The sequence below is a fragment of the Coregonus clupeaformis genome, chromosome 27, assembly GCF_020615455.1.
Source record: "Coregonus clupeaformis isolate EN_2021a chromosome 27, ASM2061545v1, whole genome shotgun sequence".
NCBI lineage: Eukaryota > Metazoa > Chordata > Actinopteri > Salmoniformes > Salmonidae > Coregonus > Coregonus clupeaformis.
This window is the reverse complement of record NC_059218.1, coordinates 38,614,824-38,635,289: the sequence shown is the minus strand read 5'-3', so window position 1 is coordinate 38,635,289 and position 20,466 is coordinate 38,614,824. Positions and strand designations below refer to the sequence as shown.

Sequence of the window (20,466 nt, the reverse complement as noted above, 5' to 3'; positions counted from 1 at the left end):
CATATGATTGTACGTTTCGCAAATTCGTAACATATAATACAACTTGTAATTCGTAACATATCATACGAAATAGGTGATGGACACCCACAAATGAATAGATACCATCCTAAACATATCATACTAAATGGAACCCCTCAATTTACGTACAGAATAATACAAAATGCTCTGAGACCAGGTTGCAACGTGATGCACAATGATGCTGCAGGCCTCTGTGTGTGTTTACTTACAATAATGCTACACATTTAGTTATAACTGTAATTACACTAGAGGAAAACAGATGTACCTGCATACTTCAGAGAGGATGGAGTAGGCTACATATGTGCTTCAGCATGATTAGCTGGAATTATTTTATTTTTTCATCCGATCACAGGCCTCAGTCATGCATGCATATTGTGTACAGTATGTTTAAAAAAAGTAAAATTTAAATATGACAAATCGCAAACCAGTGCCTGGAAAACTAATTGCCGGAAAAATATATGTTTACTACACCTCAAATGTACACCTCGCACACACACACACACACTAACTGACTGAAGAACATGATTCTCACACAATTCAAATACTTCCAGACTGAGAGACTACACAGGGTCGTTCCATGTCATTTCAGTAAGCCATGACACCCACCATCTCAGATTGTTCTGAAATCGTTGCTGTAGTTAGAAACAGATAAGCATTCCGGAAAAATTATTTTGTTGAAATATAATTTGATCTGAGAAAGTAAGTTAATTGATTGCACCCAAATTGGCCATTTTAATTTATAGGATTCATATAATATTCAATAATGATAGTCCCTAACATCCAATTTGGACTAAACATTTTTTAAACAATGAGTTAGACATGAGGAATCCAAAGAAATGGTCAAAAGCAATCCACGACCCCCCACACCAATCCCACCCAAACAACGAGTATATACAGTGAGGGAAAAAAGTATTTGATCCCCTGCTGATTTTGTACGTTTGCCCACTGACAAAGAAATGATCAGCCTATAATTTTAATGGTAGGTTTATTTGAACAGTGAGAGACAGAATAACAACAAAAAAATCCAGAAAAACTAATGTAAAAAATGTTGTAAATTGATTTGCATTTTAATGAGGGAAATAAGTATTTGACCCCTCTGCAAAACATTACTTAGTACTTGGTGGCAAAACCCTTGTTGGCAATCACAGAGGTCAGACGTTTCTTGTAGTTGGCCACCAGGTTTGCACACATCTCAGGAGGGATTTTGTTCCACTCCTCTTTGCAGATCTTCTCCAGATCTTCTCCACTTCTCTTGGCATCTCGAACCTTCGGCTCCCTCCACAGATTTTCTATGGGATTAAGGTCTGGAGACTGGCTAGGCCACTCCAGGACCTTAATGTGCTTCTTCTTGAGCCACTCCTTTGTTGCCTTGGCCGTGTGTTTTGGGTCATTGTCATGCTGGAATACCCATCCACGACCCATTTTCAATGCCCTGGCTGAGGGAAGGAGGTTCTCACCCAAGATTTGATGGTACATGGCCCCGTCCATCGTCGCTTTAATGCGGTGAAGTTGTCCTGTCCCCTTAGCAGAAAAACACCCCCAAAGCATAATGTTTCCACCTCCATGTTTGACGGTGGGGATGGTGTTCTTGGGGTCATAGGCAGCATTCCTCCTCCTCCAAACATGGCGAGTTGAGTTGATGCCAAAGAGCTTGATTTTGGTCTCATCTGACCACAACACTTTAACCCAGTTCTCCTCTGAATCATTCAGATGTTCATTGGCAAACTTCAGATGGCCCTGTATATGTGCTTTCTTGAGCAGGGGGACCTTACGGGCGCTGCAGGATTTCAGTCCTTCACGGCGTAGTGTGTTACCTATTGTTTTCTTGGTGACTATGGTCCCAGCTGCCTTGAGATCATTGACAAGATCCTCCCGTGTAGTTCTGGGCTGATTCCTCACCGTTCTCATGATCATTGCAACTCCATGAGGTGAGATCTTGCATGGAGCCCCAGGCCGAGGGAGATTGACAGTTCTTTTGTGTTTCTTCCATTTGCGAATAATCGCACCAACTGTTGTCACCTTCTCACCAAGCTGCTTGGCGATGGTCTTGTAGCCCATTCATTGTGTAGGTCTACAATCTTGTCCCTGACATCCTTGGAGAGCTCTTTGGTCTTGGCCATGGTGAAGAGTTTGGAATCTGATTGATTGATTGCTTTTGTGGACAGGTGTCTTTTATACAGGTAACAAACTGAGATTAGGAGCACTCCCTTTAAGAGTGTGCTCCTAATCTCAGTTCGTTACCTGTATAAAAGACACCTGGGAGCCAGAAATCTTTCTGATTGAGAGGGGGTCAAATACTTATTTCCCTAATTAAAATGCAAATCAATTTACAACATTTTTGACATGCGATTTTCTGGATTTTTTTTGTTGTTATTCTGTCTCTCACTGTTCAAATAAACCTACCATTAAAATTATAGACTGATCATTTCTTTGTCAGTGGGCAAACTTACAAAATCAGCAGGGGATCAAATACTTTTTTCCCTCACTGTAGTATCAGTTCTCTATGTTTGACAAGTAGTATGGAGCTGCTGCTCAGAGTATTGTTTCTTCATCCAATGTAATGTATTAGCAGTATTACCCCTGTTCAGAGAAATTAGTCATTGAAGTTGTTGGGTTTATGTCCCATCTTACGTCCTGATATTACCAGGTTTTGACCACTATATGTTGCTGTTCCTGCTATAAGTTAATTATTTTTTAATCAACCAGATATGGACCAGATATGACAGCAACCCATGCTTTGGGTTTGTTTACCTGGCCACTGTTTCAAATGCTACAAATGCAGCACAAATCCAATGAAAGACAATTGTACCCATTTTAGGATTTTCAGCACTTCATATCCAAATCATCTATAAGTAACGTCATTGAGTTACACAATACATTTTTAGATACTTTAAGATGATATGGACATGAAGCGTGAAAATGCTAATATAGGTACCATTGTATTTGTGACAAATGCTAAACAGTTTGCATTTGAAACAGTGACCAGGTAAACAAACCCAAAGCATTTTGACAATTTATTTGGATTCCTCTGGATTGTCTAACTCATTGTTAGAAAAAAAGTCTGGTCCAAATCAGATATTAGGTACTATATTCATTGAATATTATATGAATCCTATAAATTAAAATTGCCAATTTGGGCACAATCAATTAGCTTAATTTATCAGAGATCAAATTATATTTCAACAAAATAATGTTGCAGGAATGATAATCTTATCGATTTCTAACAGAAACAATTTCAGAACAATCTGAGATGGTGTGTGTCGAAATCCTCTTGTGCTTTTTGAGGTGGAACGACCATACAGGATTATCACACCCCTGCCACCAATCAAGTAGTGACTGAGGGGTAACAGCGAGAGCAGGGCTTGAACCTCTAGGCAGAGGCCATAGTAAAATCTTACATATGGGGCGGTTACAATTATTACACACAATGGCCTTCTCTACTGAAATTTAATTTGACCCTGCAGCTAATAACTGGACTCCAAAAACTAGCAAATTGTAGTCAGCTATGAGGTTGGATTTCCTCTCACTGTTAGCAGTTGAGCTTTTCACCTGGGATTCCTGCATATTGTGCTGATGGACAATAACTAATCTCTCCATCACCGCCACACCAATAACGCCACTTAAATAAGATGGAATGGATCATTTCACTTTCCCTACTGCTCTATTCTGGACTACAGGGCCTGTGGAGCAGGGATTAAGCAACTCTCAAAATCCATTGGCTCAGTGGAACTCAGCCTGTATATTCCAAACATTCCACTATGCCAGAAAGCACTATTAGACAGACAGTCATGGTAGCCTACAGGATGATTTTTTTGAGCAGGTGGCTTTCGAAAGCTGCATCTTGAGACCCCCACTTGGACATAAAGGTTGATAACGTGATTTCTTCATTCACAATCCTTTCCACCAATATCCTCATCTCCCCACTCAAAATGGCCTGTCCTCTCACTGCCTAGCCTGGGACTCGGAGTTGTTGTTGCCAGTGACTTTTGGCTGCAATCAGGGATCTGAGTATGTAGGCAGCCCCATAGGTGGCATTAAAAACCCACATAAAGCTCTGACTGCCAAAAGGTCATCAACTGCAACAGCCAGCACCACTTCATTCCTCCTGGGACAGGTCTGAAGTCTGAACCACAGCCATTCCCACCCTATCCCCTTTCAGCATAGCCGGATCCCACTTTCTGGGGCCTGTGAAATCCCACAGTTCCGCATTACAGCTGCTGTGCAGAGAAGAGGGGGAGGGACTTTTTTAACAGAGGGGCATAGAGTTAACCCAGCTGTGTTGGAGGAGGAATCACAGCTGCAAACTAGACACACCTGCAGCACTGGCAGGGAGGGATCAGGACTAAGCATATTCACACAACAAAGCCTCTTCAAAAATACCACTCAAGATTTTTCTCCTTCATTATGTTTTGATTTCTACTGTCAAGGGACCATTTCATATGATACCCATTCAAATAGTTACATTTTGTTGTGTTTTTTAATTATACATCTCATCGTTAATGCAGCAATTCATTTGCAACTACCTGACAAATCAAAACATTAAAACTGAGTTATTTAACAAATATTCAACCTAAACTCCAAGGCCATTCACTCTGGTAAAAAAAAAAAACAGTGTTATTCATAACAGTTAAAATAAAGTCATGATTCCCATTCCCAATAATAATACAAATATACATCCATGATTTACACTGGAAATAATGCCACCCTTTTCTGCTCTACAATGTGGAAATGACATTAAAGCAATTTCAAAAGCTGAAAAATTAAAGCCATTAACCTGTGGACTCTACTGTAATTAAAAGATACTACAGTGACATTAGTGGATTACACATCCTGTTCAACTGGCAGGCATTTATGAATATGAGTGGACAGTGTTGTTATTATTCATGGCCATCCAAACAAAATAGACAAAACTAGGCAGCAGTGAACATCACCATTATGCATAGTTTCCATGGCAGCATATGAAAAATATTATATTTGGAAAGGTATCAAACACAACAAAAAGGTCAATTTGTTATCACATAGTACAGTAGGTTCTTGTGACTAAGATAATTAAACAGACAATCTCTAGGTCACTGTTTGGACTCAGCTGTACGTCTGAGTGGCTGTTCTTCTCCTGGCCTCCTCCCCCCAACGACTGCCTCAGAGTTTGAGTTTGACGAGAGTTTGGATGTGGTGGCGTCTGCGGCGCTCCTCGGCCGAGGCTCTGCTGTGTGTGCGGCACCGCAGAAGCTCCTCTCTGTGGTCCTCGTGGTGCATGGGGCAGTAGGACTGGGGCTCACAGTGCTCCTGACAGACACACACAGACAGAGGAGACCAGGGGAGTGAGAAATAAACTGACTACAGCCTAGCCCAAAGACCACAGTCTATTTGAGTATTGTCAGGTCCATACCTGGTGAGAGTGATAGAAGTCTCTGTAGCCACCCTTCAGGATGTAGAGCTCAGGGTAGTGCAGGGCTGGGTACTCGTTCATACTGCGGTCCACACTGCGCAGGAGGTGACACCTACAGAGTGAGACAGACACTCTCATGAGGGACTTAATCTCAAATGGAATACATGCAGGGAAACCTAATTTCTGGTCAGGAGTCAAAAGCAGATAATAAGCAACCTGCAGATTTTACACACACACACACACACACACACACACAGGAGGAAGTGACTGAAAGGTCTGCATGTCTCACGTTCTGGGTGCTCTTTCAGAGGAGAATTCACAGTGCAGCACTAGCACAAGCCTCTTATCAGGAGAGTGGGCTTTTAGCCTCTGGGACAGCAGGTGATCCACAGCCTTGTCTGTGTTGGGCAGGCTCAGCGCCCCCTGCAGGTGAAGACAGGGATAACACTACCTCAGAAGAACACACTCAGTACACACTCCACATTGAATAGAAAAAATGTCAGCACTGTCCAGGGACTCTATTCTGTTAATCTCTCACCTTAATGTGTCCTCCCTGATACTCATATGGGTAGCGGCAGTCCACCACGACAAAAGACTCAACCAAGCAGCTGAACTTCCCTTCCAGAAGAGCACTCATCTGGGACAATGAGAGAATTCAGTTTGTTGTTGTTGTTGTTGATATAATTGCTCTTCCTGCAAATGTAACATGCACCGTTTGACGCACCATATCTCATTGCACTTACTGTGTGAACCGTGATGTACTTCAAGCCTTGATGTCTCCCTGTCACAGTGGGTAGGGCATGCACCTAAAAATGCAACAGTCATTTTAATTCACAGGACCATGTGATTGTGAAAATGTTTTTAGTGTGGATAACTAGTTGTAGTCTCAATATACTACCTTGCTGAAGTCTCCAATGAGTTCTGCATTGATCCCATCCCCACCCAGCTGCTGCTCCACGTCACACAGAGAGTGGGTCCTCTTATGCAGGTGCTGCTTGTGAGAGGAATACTAGTCAGTAGAGAAACAACCCTCCTCCCTACCACTACCTTCTACCAATATACAGTGTAGCACTCCTGACCCACCCTTACCCTCCTTTCATTGTTGACTCCAGCCCCTTGGTCTCCCTCTCCCACCTCCTCAGAGACGGCGGAGAAGGTGCAGTGTCGTTTGAGTGGCCGGGGGTTGGCTGGGGAGGGGGAGGTGGAGGTGCGTTTCAGCGGACGTGCCAACCGCTCTGGCATGGAAGGGGATCGGAAGAGACGTCGTCCCCCCTGGCGACACACTGAAACCTAGTGAAGGTACATGTCCTGTTACTCCTCGCAGCGCAGTAAAGTTCAAACCAATTGCAAGTCTGTGGATGTAAGTGATGATGGGAGAAGAGGATACTTACAGAGGAGAGATCCACTTCCTGGTTCATGAGGGGTTCAGACAGCAATTGTGCCATGCTACATGACATGGCGACAGCAATAGAACCCTGGGGGAGAGAATGGACATGAGGAAAGGTCAGGGCAGTGGAGATATTCAAAATAAAGAAGGGAGTCATGTTGGAAGACAGAAAAAACAGAAGTAGTAGGAAGCATTAAAGATGTAGCAACTGAGATTGAACTGTGCATTGAATACAGGAGCAGGAGTCACACTGGTGCAGACCTCGCTGCATGAACCATTCAGTGAAATAGATTAACAGAATGGGACAAGAGGTAAAAACGTCAGTCTATGAGATCCAAATCACCTCATCAGCTTCCTGCTCCAGGATTTCCATGAATCCATCTGCATCCCCTGGGGAGTGCCGGGTTAGGGAGGGATGTACAGGGAAGATGGGGCTCCCCAAGGCACAGGGCTCACCATCTGGAGCAGGCAACAAACACTCTGGCTTGCCCTGCACTCTCTGCCCTGGGGCCACCTGAACATAGGGGGAAACCACAGCAGTGCAGTAATTGTAATTCAGGTGAGATACAGAGAGAATGCGTTGAGTAACTCCTTAAAAACACATCCACATGCAATCCTCTGTTACAATGCTACAAGAGGTATTCTCTCTAGATTGAGCAAATCCCATACTGTCATCTAGTGGCCATAATTGAATAAGCCACAAAGGGCACTGAGCTCTTCCTAAACACGATGATTTCATAGGTCTTGTGTGGTTATGCCCTTGAGAGGTGCAATCTCTGATGACACAATTGAAATAGGGTATTGTAGTAGAAGAAACTAGACTGCATTTGCATGTGAATAAGTTAATCATGCATAACCCTGAATGTGAAAATACGTCCGCTCACATTCTCCTTGTTACTGAATGGACGTTCACTGGGGTGAAGCTTCGGACTGCTACACAGCAACCTGGGCTAAGAGACAGAAGACAGAGTGTGTTAATTAAAAACTCACACTAATCATACAAAACCCATTTATACTGAGAGTAAATCCATAGACTGTTCTTTACCGGGAAGGACTGCAACTTTTTCATGCGATTGTTCCTGGAACAAAAAGGGGAACATTACTTTGGATGATGCAGGTAGCAACACAGTATAATATAATATGCCATTTAGTAGACACTTTTATCCAAAGCGACTTACAGTCCACAGGGCCCATGGGGAGCAGGTACTCATCCCTCCACAAATGATAACATCATCATATTTGTGTTTCCAGATTCCAGAATGTTTCGAGCATGGGGCTTGCAATGCCAGGATTGTGGGTTCGACCCCCGGGGCCATCCATACGTAAAATGTATGTATACATGACCGTAAGTCACTTTGGATAAAAGTGTCTGCTAAATGGCATATATTATTATTATTATTATATTATTCTAAACACGGTGTTCTTGAAGGTCAGAAGAATAAGTCTGGTACCTTGGTGCAGGAGATTCCAAGGCCACTGGAGAAGTAGGCTTGTCTGCAAACCAGCAGGAATAATGTTTAAGAGCAGTGTCAACTGAAATATTAAAATGGTGCAAAAAGTTGCTGAAAGTGAAAGTGCAAAGCCTCTGCTACAGTACCTACCTACGTTTGTGGAGAGAATATGCATTGCACACCAGCATAGATAAATAGTCATACTCTGAACTTCTACCCAGCCAAGAGGAGCCTGGTTCCTCCCAAGGTTCCTACCTTGGGAGTTTTGCCTTGCCATTGTCGCCTCCGCTTTTTCTGCTGGGGTTCCCCCTGGGTTGCATTTTTTGTTGTTGTGAATGAATATGCCTACAGTATGTAAAAAGCATTGCTCACCTTTGTGTGGTGTTCCCTGTGCAGCAGCATTGTCTACACTCCCAGTGCTGAGGTTGGACAGGTCCAGACATCTCCGAGGAGTGTCACTGAGTAATGCAGGTGATGCATGAGATAAAAATGGGTAAATATAGTAGTATAAAGACCATGGGTGCGGTTTAATTCTGCAAGCCATTTTGAACTCTCAATCCTAGCTTCATCTTATGGCCGGTAGCCATTCCCTCGATGTGGAGTCAGATAGCCACCCACACATAAAATCAGCTAGCCAACTAATGTAGTTCGAGGATAATAGCTTTTACCCTGTGTGAAAGGCGCTGAGTCCCGTAAAGCAGTTGGCGAGTTCTGACATTGGGGAGGCATGGTAGTCCGGTGAGTGGGGGCCAGGCATAGATAAACTGTAACCATCCATCGGTAGGCTAAGTGGGGGGAAACACATGATGTTTTTTAACAAAATATTTTCATGATAGCAGGAGAAGACCTACATCAGTTAAACCTAGATAGATAGATACTGTAACTTATTTATGTTGTTGTCTAGCTATTTAGCTAGCAGCTAACTTGCTAGCTAGAGATTATTAGCGAGCTACTATAGTTTACTCATCATGACACATAATGATTACATAAGACGTTAGTTATGTTATCTAGCCACAAACTATAAATAATATAATATATTTAGCTAAATAACTTACGATTCAACAATATCCGTAGCTAAAGAGAGTAGACAAATGGATTTTAAATGTGTCGCCAAAGAAACAACCAATGGCATGACATCTAACGTCACTTCCGTGTTGCGCAATATGCCTACTCATCGATTTGTCAGTGAAAATCACTCATCATCATCAAATCAAAAATGTGTCAACCAAAAAGCTTTACAATGTAATGTTATGAGCTAATGGTAAGAATATACATAGGCCATTTAAGGCAGTGCTGTCCAATCTTTAAAAATTGCAGTCTTGTGTTTGTTAGAGACTGTCACAAAATAATATAATAATAATATGCCATTTAGCAGACGCTTTTATCCAAAGCAACTTACAGTCATGTGCGCATACATTTTTACGTATGGGTGGTCCCGGGGATCGAACCCACTACCCTGGCGTTACAAGCGCCATGCTCTACCAATTGAGCTACAGAGGACCACAATTACAAAAGTAGCAATAGAATCTCATTCTATACTGAACAAAAATATAAATGCAACATGTAAAGTGTTTGGTCCCATGTTTCATGAGCTGAAATAAAATATCTCAGAAATGTTCCATATGCACAACAGAAAAAGCTTATTTTTCTTACATTTTGTGCACAAATTAGTTTACATCCCTGCTAGTGAGCAAGGTGATTAAACAGCATGATCATTACACAGGTGCAGCTTGTGCTGGGGACAATAAAAGGCCACTCTAAAATGTGCAGTTTTGTCCCAAAACACAATGCCACAGATGTCTCAAGTTTTGAGGGAGCGTGCAATTTGCATGTTGACTGCAGGAATGTACACCAGAGCTGTTACCAGAGATTTGAATGTTCATTAACTACCATAAGCAGCCTCCAACGTTGTTTTATAGAATTTGGCAGTATGTCCAACCGGCCTCACAACCGCAGACCACGTGTAACCATGCCAGCCCAGGACATCCACATCCGACTTCTTCACTTAATCATCTGAGACGGCAGCTGATGAAACTGTGGGTTTGCACAACCAAATAATTTCTGCACAAACTGTCAGAAACCGTCTCAGGTAAGCTCATCTGCGTGCTCCTCGTCCTCCCCAGGGTCTTCACCTGACTGCAGTTCGGTGTCGTAACCGACTTCAGTGGGCAAATGCTCACCTTCGATGGCCACTGGCATGCTGGAGAAGTGTGCTCTTCATGGATGAATCCCGGTTGCATTTTATCGATTACCTTATATGAACTGTAACTCAGTAAAATCTTTGAAATTGTTGCATGTTGCGTTTATATTTTTGTTCAGTGTAATTCTGTGGGTAGAAGTCTCTAGATCAAGGATGGGTAACTTTGATGAGGGTGGGAGCCACAAAGAAATCCTACACATTTTGCCATTGAAAATTTTGCCAGAGAAAATGTTGCTACTGTGTAGTGTGCTGCAATTCTACACATTTTGCCATGGGGCGGAGAGAAGATTGACTATTTATAACTAATTTAATTCACATTTAAGTGTTAAGAGTTTATTCCGTGCAATTCTACTCATTGGGGCGTAGAGGAAAATTAGCAGTTTTACAGCTAATTTCCTGCAATTCTACACATTTTGCCATAGTGTAGAGAGAAATGTTTGCAATTTTTTATATGATATCTGAGTGAAACTGACTAACAAAATCAATGGGGGTCCCCCAGGCTCTAATTCTACCTTGATTACTACAAATTTAGATAGCTGGCCGCTAGACTAATTTACCAATCTAAAAAATGTTAGCTGACATGGGCCAATTGAGTGACTATCAGTGACTGACATAAGATAAAAACTGTTGATGCACAATCAAATTTCGAAATTGCACCTTATGTATTCTACTATTCTACCTCGCGACAGTAAGTTAAGACCCGGACTTGTCCACACAAGTTTTGATCCGATTCAAAAGTCGCCCATCACTGCTCTAGACTCTAGCAGGAAAGAAAGGTTCATGTAGGCCTACATTTACATTTACGTCATTTAGCAGACGCTCTTATCCAGAGCGACTTACAGTTAGTGAGTGCATACATATTTTTATTTTTTTCTACAGCCTGGTCCTCAAATGAAATGAAATTGTATTTGTCAAATGCTTTGTAAACAACAGGTGTAGACTAACAGTGAAATGTCGACTTACGGGTCCTTTTTCAACAATGCAGAGTTCAAGATTAAAACATATATAGAAATAGTGACACAAGGAATAAATACACAGTGAATAACGAATAACAATGACGAGTAAAAAAATAACATGGCTATATACAGGGAGTACCAGTACCGAGTCGCTGTGCAGGGGTACGAGGTAGCTATAAAAATCTAAAAGTTACAATTCAACTAAGGCAAGAGCACCAGCCTCTGCCATATGGACACATCGATACACTGATCCATCTTCGACTAAGTAAAATACATAGGCCTAAAGCCGACAAATAAAAACAGTTGAAAATATCCTGATGAAAATGCTGGTTCTATCAATCACATTCATTACTCTACTCCGCCTGTCTGCCTTCCTTTCTATATCTCTTGAAAAATTGACAACACTGGTAATGGTTATGAAATAAACCAAAACTTGTTTCTCACAAGTGTAGCAGGTTGTGAAATCCGCAAGTAAAGTTTCCAGTCTGAGAATGAGAACGGTAAATTAACATAAATTAATGTAAATGAGGGGGGATAAATGGTACATTTACTAGGCATATTGGTGACATACACTACCAGTCAAAAGTTTTCTACATTGTAGAATAATAGTGAAGACATCAAAACTATGTAATAACACATATGGAATCATGTAGTAACCAAAAAAGTGTTAAACTCTGGGTCTTCCATTCCTGTGGCAGTCCCCTTGAGAGCCAGTTTCATCATAGCGCTTGATGGTTTTTGCAACTGCACTTGAAGAAACATTCAAAGTTCTTGACATTTTCCGTATTGACTGACCTTCATGTCTTAAAGTAATGATGGACTGTCGTTTCTCTTTGCTTATTTGAGTTGTTCTTGTCATAATATGGACTTGGTCTTTTACCAAATAGGGCTATCTTCTGTATACCCCCTCTCTGTTAATTGAAATGCACACCTGTTAATTTAAATGCATTCCAGGTGACTACCTCATGAAGCTTGTTGAGAGAATGCCAAGAGTGTGCAACACTGTCATCAAGGCAAAGGGTGGCTATTTGAAGAATCTCAAATATAAAATATATTTTGATTTGTTCAACACTTTTTGGGTTACTACATGATGTGTTAGTTCATAGTTTTGATGTATGTCTTCACTATTATTCTACAATGTCGAAAATAGTACAAATAAAGAAAAACGCTTGAATGAGTAGGTGTGTCCAAACTTTTGACTGGTACTGTATATATATATTTATTTTTTGGGGACCTGCGGTTGAGTATGGAGGGGCTAGTTGATAAAAATGTCAAGTTCGCTAGCGACAGCTTCCATATTTGCTACAATGTTGCACTATACTAGCAATAGCTCAAGTCAAGACAAATAGAAAGGGAGGTAGACAGGCAGAGTAGAGAGATGAACGTGATTGAAAGAACCGGTATTTTCATCAGGATATTTTCGACTGTTTTTATTTGTTGGCTTTAGGCCTATGTATTTTACTTAGTTGTCCATAGAAGTTATAGCCCTACTGCTGCATTGGCCATAGGCTATCTCTGAGTTCTATGCTCTCATTTCTTTAGCCGCCAATGGATCACAGTGTATCAATGGCTGGTGCTCTCGCCTTAGTTGAATTTGAACTTTTTTCGATTTTTATCATTTTACTTCAGATTTTTATGATTAACCACGTGACAATGATTTTGAGAAACAAAATCGTTATTATTGAAATGAAACTGTTCCACGAAAATGTGCATATAAAAATAATCATAACTTGCACACAGATTGGTAGAAATGGTAGGATAAATTGTAAGCTTCCACAAACTTGAAACTCAGGAACTGCCTATGGTCTTTACTATTACACGCATAAAAAAAAAAAATGGTGAACCCGCAAGCAAGCGCGTGTACACATAGGAGGTCCCGTGAAAAAACGTGCCTGCCTATGGAAATCAAAGGCCAGTCCAACTGATTCGTTCTGGCGCCGGCCCTGTGTTGGAGTCATGTGGCCATACAGTCGTGGGTGAACAGTGAGTGCAGTAGGGGACTAAGCACACACACCTGAGAGGCCCTGTGTTGATGGTCAGCGTGGCGGATGTGTTGTTGCCCACCCTCACTGCCTGGGGGTGGCCCGCCAGGAAGTCTAGGATCCAGTTGCAGAAGGAGGTGTTCAGTCCCAGGGTCCTGAGTTTGGAGGGGACTATGGTGTTGAATTCCTGAGCTGTAGTCAATGAACAGCATTCTTACATAGGTATTTTGTCTAGATGGGTGAGGGCAGTGTGGGGTGCAATAGAGTTTGCATCATCTGTGGATCTGTTAGGGCGTGACCATGACCAGCCTTTCAAAGCATTTCATGGCTATAGATGTGAGTGCTACAGGGCTATAGTCATTTAAGCAGGTTACCTTGGCGTTCTTGTGCACAGGGACTATGGTGGTCTGCTTGAAACAAGTTGTGTGCAGGCTTTTGATCCAGCCCAGTACTACACACCTGATATGCTGCCTGGGCCATAAACCAGGGACCCTGTACTAAATATGTATTTTGTTTTCACATACACTGGATAGGTGCAGTGAAATGTGTTGTTTTACACGGTCAGCCTTAGTGGTACAGCGCCCCTGGAGCAAATTAGGGTTAAATGCATTGTTCAAGGGCACATCGACAGATTTTTCACCTTGTCAGCTCAAGTTTTGAACCAGCGACCTTTTGGTTACTGGCCCAACACTCTAACCTCTAAGCTAGTCTCCCACATTAACAATGTTACAGGTTTGAAATTTCAGAGACTGACCCTGTACAGGCCAGGGCTTGCACTTGTGCCTGTGTGCCATAAAGGTCAATACCTCTTAGAGGGTATAATGTCACTACTATCTCAGGGAAACCAATTCTTCTTATCTAATTTCTCAATATCATATGCATCTAGTTTTCTCTCATTTTCCGAATCTGTGTAGGTAGGGCATCATATTCAAATAATAAAAAGAAATAAAGATAAATAAATAGCCTGAGCCAGGAGGATGTGTAAGTATCCATGACAACGACCACACCACGTGATAAAAAAATGGAAAAAGGAGATAGAGCAGCCTTTTTCACTGCTGCAGAGCAGCAAGTTATACTTCAACGGTTTGAGGACCTAAAACATATTTTCAATCACAAAAATAATACAACTGCTGCTGGTAAAGCGAGACAGGCAGCATGGCAGAAAATTGCCGATTCAGTCAACGCGTAAGTAGCTGCCATATCATTGAAATACAGTCTACCCAGTGAGTGGAGCTAGCTAACTAAGTTAGCTAGTGATGAATTGGTTGATAGCTCTCTGGGTAAAGAAGTGGGCTGACTAACTAGGTACTTCTAGCTTGTTACTCTAGCAACGTTCAGTACCTAGCTAGTTACAGTACAGCCTGACAAGGAACCATGAATGGCTTTGTAATTCCTGTCTGATAGCAAATATTGCTAACTAGCTGTCTGACCAGCATCTTCGAACAGCTAGTATAGCTAACGTTAGCTAGTTAACCTTCTAAAGATAACGTTAACTGTTAAGGTTAACGTTACTTGCTTTCCCTCATCCATCTAATCTGTGGTTATCCATTGAAATTGCAAGATATTAACCTAATGCTTGCGACAATATTGCAATTTCAAGTCAAACAGTGGAGATGAAAGTTGCACATACACATCATGAAAAAAATAAACAATTCACTGATTTTGGATAGACTGTTTGTTGTGTGTACTCATTGATTCAGATGATACTATTTCACCTACCTGACAGGGTTAATCCATCTGGAGTAAAACGAAGTTGGCTGCAGGTCAAGGTGAAATACAAGAACATGGTACAAACAGGTGAGCTGCACAGTCTGTGCACTGCCCCATAGACTCCACTGTGACGTTTTGTCAAGATACTAATTTACAATGTAATCTCTGATTCCAGCCAAAAAAGCAGATAGGCAGAAGATCAAGGAAGGCCCACTGCAACCTGTCTTTTCTGCTGCAGAGGACCTGATGGCTGAAACCCAGAAGTTCTGTTCCTCTATAGACAGTATCACAGAGGAAACCTCTTCCACAGAGCTCGAGTCAACACTCTCCCGCTCAAACTTTGTGAGAGGCAAGTCTAATCCATTTGGATCATCGCTGCGTCTTTTATTAGATCTTGCATTGACCTCACCATGGTTTTAACACGAGCATTATACATTTGCAGTGCTAGCAAACCACATGACAGAGGAGATCGCAGCAGAATCTGGGTCAGAAGTGTCTTTGAATAATGTGAGCTGTCAAAAGCAATAGAAAACATTCAAGCAGTTGTTACTCAGCCTACAGACCTTTAGTTAATTTGACTACTTCGTATGTTTCAGGTACCAGTCGTATACATTGACAATGCAGAAGAAATCACGTCGGATTCCTCTACACACGAGGTAGGTGTAATATGGTTTATTCAGAAGAGATTTGTGTGGTTGGAAAATGTTCAAGTGGAATTTGTTAAATTAATGTATTTGATGTGTATACAGTTGTTATTATAGAAAGTGAAAAAGTATTCTGGAAGTGGCCTAATCAGTTATCAGACCTCATTGATAAAGATAATGGCCTAAACATTACGCCTCCATAGGGTCCAGGCATAAACGAGGCCACCCCATCCACTTCCAAAACATGGGACAGAGAGGTAAGGTGATTACACCCCCCAAAAAAGTGTTTGCCATATAAGGTCTGATATTTCTACATTATGAATACAATGTATTGAGAAAAGAATGGGTGTAATGGCAATAAAAATTACACATTTTGTTAAATCTCAATGTTTTTAAGGGGGACAAACCAAGAAAGCCCTCAAATGTCAAAGTGAAGGACTTGTATATGAAATACTTGCAACAGGAGATCGACTACAGGAGATTAAAAATGCAAAAGATGTCCTTGGAGATTAAATTACTTAAGAAACAATTAAATGTAAGTTCCACAACTTAATGTTTACAAGATGTCATATCACCCAAGCAGCATCATGTTGGTAGAATTGTAGGACAGTTAAATAAACAATCAACTAAGAGCTTTTGCATAAACAAAGTCAAACTTAGTGATATAAGGCCCAGGATTGGGGAAAGCTAACTGGATAGCTGTTCAGAATGTAAATTAACCTAAAACCATCCACATCACTTCAACAACCAGTTGTCATGTTTCTAATTTAACCAATTTCCAATTTATTCATGAAATTTTAATCTGTCAACCTTCGCTCATGTTTACGTTTCTCTTTTCTTCGCAGTCATGAACTATGAACGGAAATTAATCATGCTTATGTACAGTTATTGCAATCTTTCAGTTTTACTTTTTGAATAAATGTTACTTTTTCCAAAAACAATGTCAGATTCCTTCTTCCGATACCATTTACTGATCTCTGGAGGGCATATATCTGGAGTGGTACAGTGTCTGTATGTCGTCAGTGGCCTTTTCTCATTTGGGCAAAAGTCTGTCCTCCGCCCTCTCTCCTCCGTCACCCACAAACTGATAAGTGGTCAAGGAGTGTGTACATGTGTTAGTAGGCAAACGGAAGACGGTCCTCCCCTCCTCGATAGCCTCCTTTTGGCGAGGAAGCACAAGTGTATCCTACTGGAGTCCTTCACAGAATAGTTTTGACATCTGCCACACCCCCTTTGAATTAGCTATCGTTTTCTTGAACCAGAACAGCATGCAAACATTTAAAAACAATATGCTACTTATCCTTTTATCTATAAAATAGCTTGCACAACTAGCTACATTTATCACTTCATACATTTTGGGATTCCACCCTGTAAATGTCATTTGCCTGATGACGCACGATTGGACGAGTCATTTCATTCCTCTCCTCGATTAGCTTTTTACCTTTTTTAAAAGGAGTCCAGAGAGGACGGAGGACATGGGACCCAGGAGTTGAGCAAATCCAATTGAGAAAAGGCCACTGTGGTTGTCACTTACGGGAAAGTCCTCTCTTACCCTCCTGTTTTTTCTAGGGTAAAAATGTCATCATGTGAAATTGTCATAACACTTGGCTGCATGACGCAAAGAGCTGAGCAGCGATGCTATCCCTGATTGCTGTACCATCTTGGTGATCACAGTAAACAGGCTCTGGCTTATTCCGGGGCATCCAACTAAAACAGGGTGGGGCCTCCTTACGAATGATGGCAACGTTATGAAGGACCATGCATGCCACTATTATGTCACACGCGCTCTGTGGCGACACCCAGAGACCCTTCAAACAACCAAATCGGGCCCTTAACGTGGTGAACGTTGTCTTAATGCATGCTCTTGTCTCGTACAGTGCCTCGTTGAAGCAGCTCTCTGCGCCTGGTTTAGGATTCAGGTATGGCGTCATCATGAATGGAAGACAGGGATACTCATTGTCAGCCACAAGCCACCCATCAAAAATACCTGAGAAGTAGGGGAGGTAAGAGAGATGCTGAAATCATAGAACTTGTAGGAAATTGTAACATTTGTCATTGTGCTTGTGTAATGTTGTCACCTTGCTGAAACTGATGGTACAGCGTACTCTTTTGGAGTATGTGGAAGTCATTCACAGATCCAGGCCACTTTGCCTCAATGTTTGTGATGAGACATTGCGAATCACAAACCATCTGGAAAAGATTTACATGCAGTGAGTTTTCACATGAGATTTGCTCTAGGAATATTTTTTTTAATGTAGAATTTATTTATCACAGTTAAGAAAGCATTTACAGCTTCCCCAATATTACCTGCACATTTATGCTGTGAAATGATCTCTGATTTGTATAATCAGATGCCTCTGGTCCTGAAGGCACTTTGATGGGTATGTGAGTGCAGTCCACCACACCAATTACATTAGGTAGTCCTGCAACAATCACAGGTGTTGATAATTATTTAGCTACTTTACAGTTTAACTTACTAGTACTACCAAAATCATTGGCCTACTATGAAAGAATACATAACCTGCTATTCTATAAAAGCTGTCTTTAACTTCTTGTTGAGAGCAATGACCAGGGAACTTCACGAAATCAGGGAGAATTCTCGCCAGTGCGAGGTATACTCTCCGTATGGCTCGACAAACTGTAGATTTGCTCAAGTTTTCAGCGTCACCGACTGCATGCATAAATTCTCCACACGCGAAAAAATGTAAACCAATGCACAGTGTTTGCATTACTGTAAGCGGATAGCTGCGGAGTGTATCGTTTCTCAATGACGGTGTCAACAGATCCGCCAGGTAAACTATACAATGAGACGAGAAGTGATACCTCTCATTAATGTATTCTTCGGAAAAACTTAGAGGATTTTGTCTGTCTTTGAACAAACGCTTAGTTCGTATTGTTTTTCTCACAATTTGTGCCCCGATGTCTATTGGATCTCGTAAAAAAGGGCAGGCCATTGTTCGAACCAAAATTCTGGGATTGACGAAATGTTCATTTGTTTTCTGTACTGACGGAACATCCGGAATGAAATCTTCAAAATAAAAGTCTTAGAATCTTCAAATTAAAAGCCCCCAAATTAAAAAGCCCTAGGATTCGATTATAGAATTGTGAATTAAATTTCTTTTTTAAATTAACTGTAATAATTGTATCAACTATAAAAAATCACAAATTAATAAAATCAGTGTAAATACTCTCACTTGAGTCCAGAAATAGTGGAAGATTAGCTAGCTACATGTTATTTTACCCCCAGTCCCTATGAGGAATGTATTTTGAGTATTTCTAAATACAAATCACATGAATAGCCTACATGTAATTGAAATGCTGTTTGTCTCTGAATATGTAGTGGTAGTGATTGCATAAAAGTTTAAATCCTCCCCTCTTTGCATGAGCAAGGAAAGCTGTGGTGACTGTTACCAATGCAATCAATCCGCTTTGGCATGATCATCAATGGTTTTCGCTCTCAGCTGTAATTGAAAGGAAATGGCGTACTTGCGATTATGACTAGTGGATAGCACATACAGTGCCTTCAGAAAGTATTCATACCCCTTGACTTATTCCACATTTAGTTGTGTTACAGCCTGAATAAAAAATTGATTAAATAATGTTTTTCCCCACATATCTACACACAATACCCATAATGACAAAGTGAAAAACATGTTTTTTCAAATTTATTGAAAATGAAATACAGAAATATCTCATTTACATAACTATTCACACCCCCAAATCAACACTTTGTAGAAGCACCTTTGGTGGAGATTACAGCGTTGAGTCCTCTTGGGTATGTCTGTATCAGCTTTGCGCATCTGGATTTGGGGATTTTCTCCCATTCTTTCTTGCAGATTTTCTCAAGCTCTGCTAAATTAGATGGGGAGCGGCAGTGAACAGCAATCTTCAAGTCTTTCCACAGATTTTCAATGGGGGATTCAAGTCTGGGCTTTGGCTGGGCCACTCAAGGACTTTCACATTCTTGTTCTGAAGCCATTCCAGCGTTGCTTTGGCTGTATGCTTGGGGTCATTGTCCTGTTGGAACGTAAATCTTCGCCCCAATCTAAGGTTGTTTCAAATCAAATCAAATCAAATGTTATTGGTCACATACACGTGTTTAGCAGATGTTATTGCGGGTGTAGCCAAATGCTTGTGCTTCTAGCTCCGACAGTGCAGTAATATCTAACAAGTAATATCTAACAATTTCACAACATATACCCAATACACACAAATCTAAGTAAGGAATTAATTAAGAATATATACATATATGGACGAGCGATGTCAGAGCGGCATGGACTAAGATACAGTAGAATAGTATAGAATACAGTATATACATATGAGATGAGTAATGCAAGATATGTAAACATTATTAAAGTGGCTAGTGTCCCATTTCTTAAAGTGGCCAGTGATTTCTAGGTTATGTCTATAGGCAGCAGCCTCTAATGTGCTAGTGATGGCTGTTTAACAGTCTGATGGCCTTGATATAATCTGTTTTTCAGTCTCTCGATCCCGGCTTTGATGCACCTGTACTAACCTCGCCTTCTGGATGATAGCGGGGTGAACAGGCAGTGGCTCGGGTGGTTGATGTCCTTGATGATATTTTTGGCCTTCCTGTGACATCGTGTTTGCACTCTGAAGCAGGTTCACATCAAGGATTTGCCTGTATGTGGCTCCATTCATTGTTCCCTCTATCCTTACCAGTCTCCCAGTCCCTGCCGCTGAAAGGCATCCCCATAGCATGATGCTG

General features: G+C 41.3%; 2 protein-coding genes across 3 annotated transcripts; both read right to left on the bottom strand.

Moving 5' to 3' along the window:
- Positions 1-4,150: 4,150 nt before the first annotated feature.
- On the bottom strand, positions 4,151-9,386 carry LOC121541254 (M-phase inducer phosphatase 1-B). Of its 2 annotated transcripts, none has more exons than XM_041850236.2 (15): positions 9,301-9,386; positions 8,914-9,030; positions 8,618-8,703; positions 8,246-8,288; positions 7,840-7,873; positions 7,679-7,744; positions 7,138-7,308; positions 6,799-6,882; positions 6,491-6,697; positions 6,306-6,398; positions 6,151-6,213; positions 5,946-6,044; positions 5,697-5,830; positions 5,408-5,519; positions 4,151-5,304 (listed from the first exon to the last, which is right to left on the bottom strand). In XM_041850236.2, exons 1-15 carry the CDS (start codon positions 9,375-9,377, stop codon positions 5,158-5,160), a joined length of 1,533 nt encoding a protein of 510 aa, XP_041706170.1. In that variant the 5' UTR covers positions 9,378-9,386; the 3' UTR covers positions 4,151-5,157. The 2 variants fall into 2 exon arrangements, with proteins under 2 accessions (XP_041706170.1, XP_041706171.1); XM_041850237.2 differs by having other exon boundaries at positions 4,152-5,304; positions 6,497-6,697.
- A 7,110-nt stretch (positions 9,387-16,496) lies between these two features.
- On the bottom strand, positions 16,497-18,741 carry LOC121541949 (putative nuclease HARBI1). The gene is made up of 4 exons (XM_041851356.1): positions 18,259-18,741; positions 18,045-18,160; positions 17,816-17,927; positions 16,497-17,724 (listed from the first exon to the last, which is right to left on the bottom strand). The coding sequence occupies exons 1-4, from the start codon at positions 18,689-18,691 to the stop codon at positions 17,333-17,335; spliced, it is 1,053 nt and encodes a 350-aa protein (XP_041707290.1). The 5' UTR covers positions 18,692-18,741; the 3' UTR covers positions 16,497-17,332.
- Between the last annotated feature and the right edge of the window lie 1,725 nt (positions 18,742-20,466).

Coding starts and splice junctions, on each gene's coding strand:
- LOC121541949 (XM_041851356.1), bottom strand. CDS start 18,691: ATGGCCTGCCCTTTTTTACGAGATCCAATAGACATCGGGGCACAAATT. Junction 18,161..18,258: donor CAGCTTTTATAGAATAGCAG/GTTATGTATTCT, acceptor TGATTGTTGCAG/GACTACCTAATGTAATTGGT. Junction 17,928..18,044: donor TTCACAGCATAAATGTGCAG/GTAATATTGGGG, acceptor AATCTTTTCCAG/ATGGTTTGTGATTCGCAATG.
- LOC121541254 (XM_041850236.2), bottom strand. CDS start 9,377: ATGCCATTGGTTGTTTCTTTGGCGACACATTTAAAATCCATTTGTCTA. Junction 6,698..6,798: donor AGGAAGTGGATCTCTCCTCT/GTAAGTATCCTC, acceptor TACCTTCACTAG/GTTTCAGTGTGTCGCCAGGG. Junction 5,831..5,945: donor ATCAGGGAGGACACATTAAG/GTGAGAGATTAA, acceptor CTTCACCTGCAG/GGGGCGCTGAGCCTGCCCAA.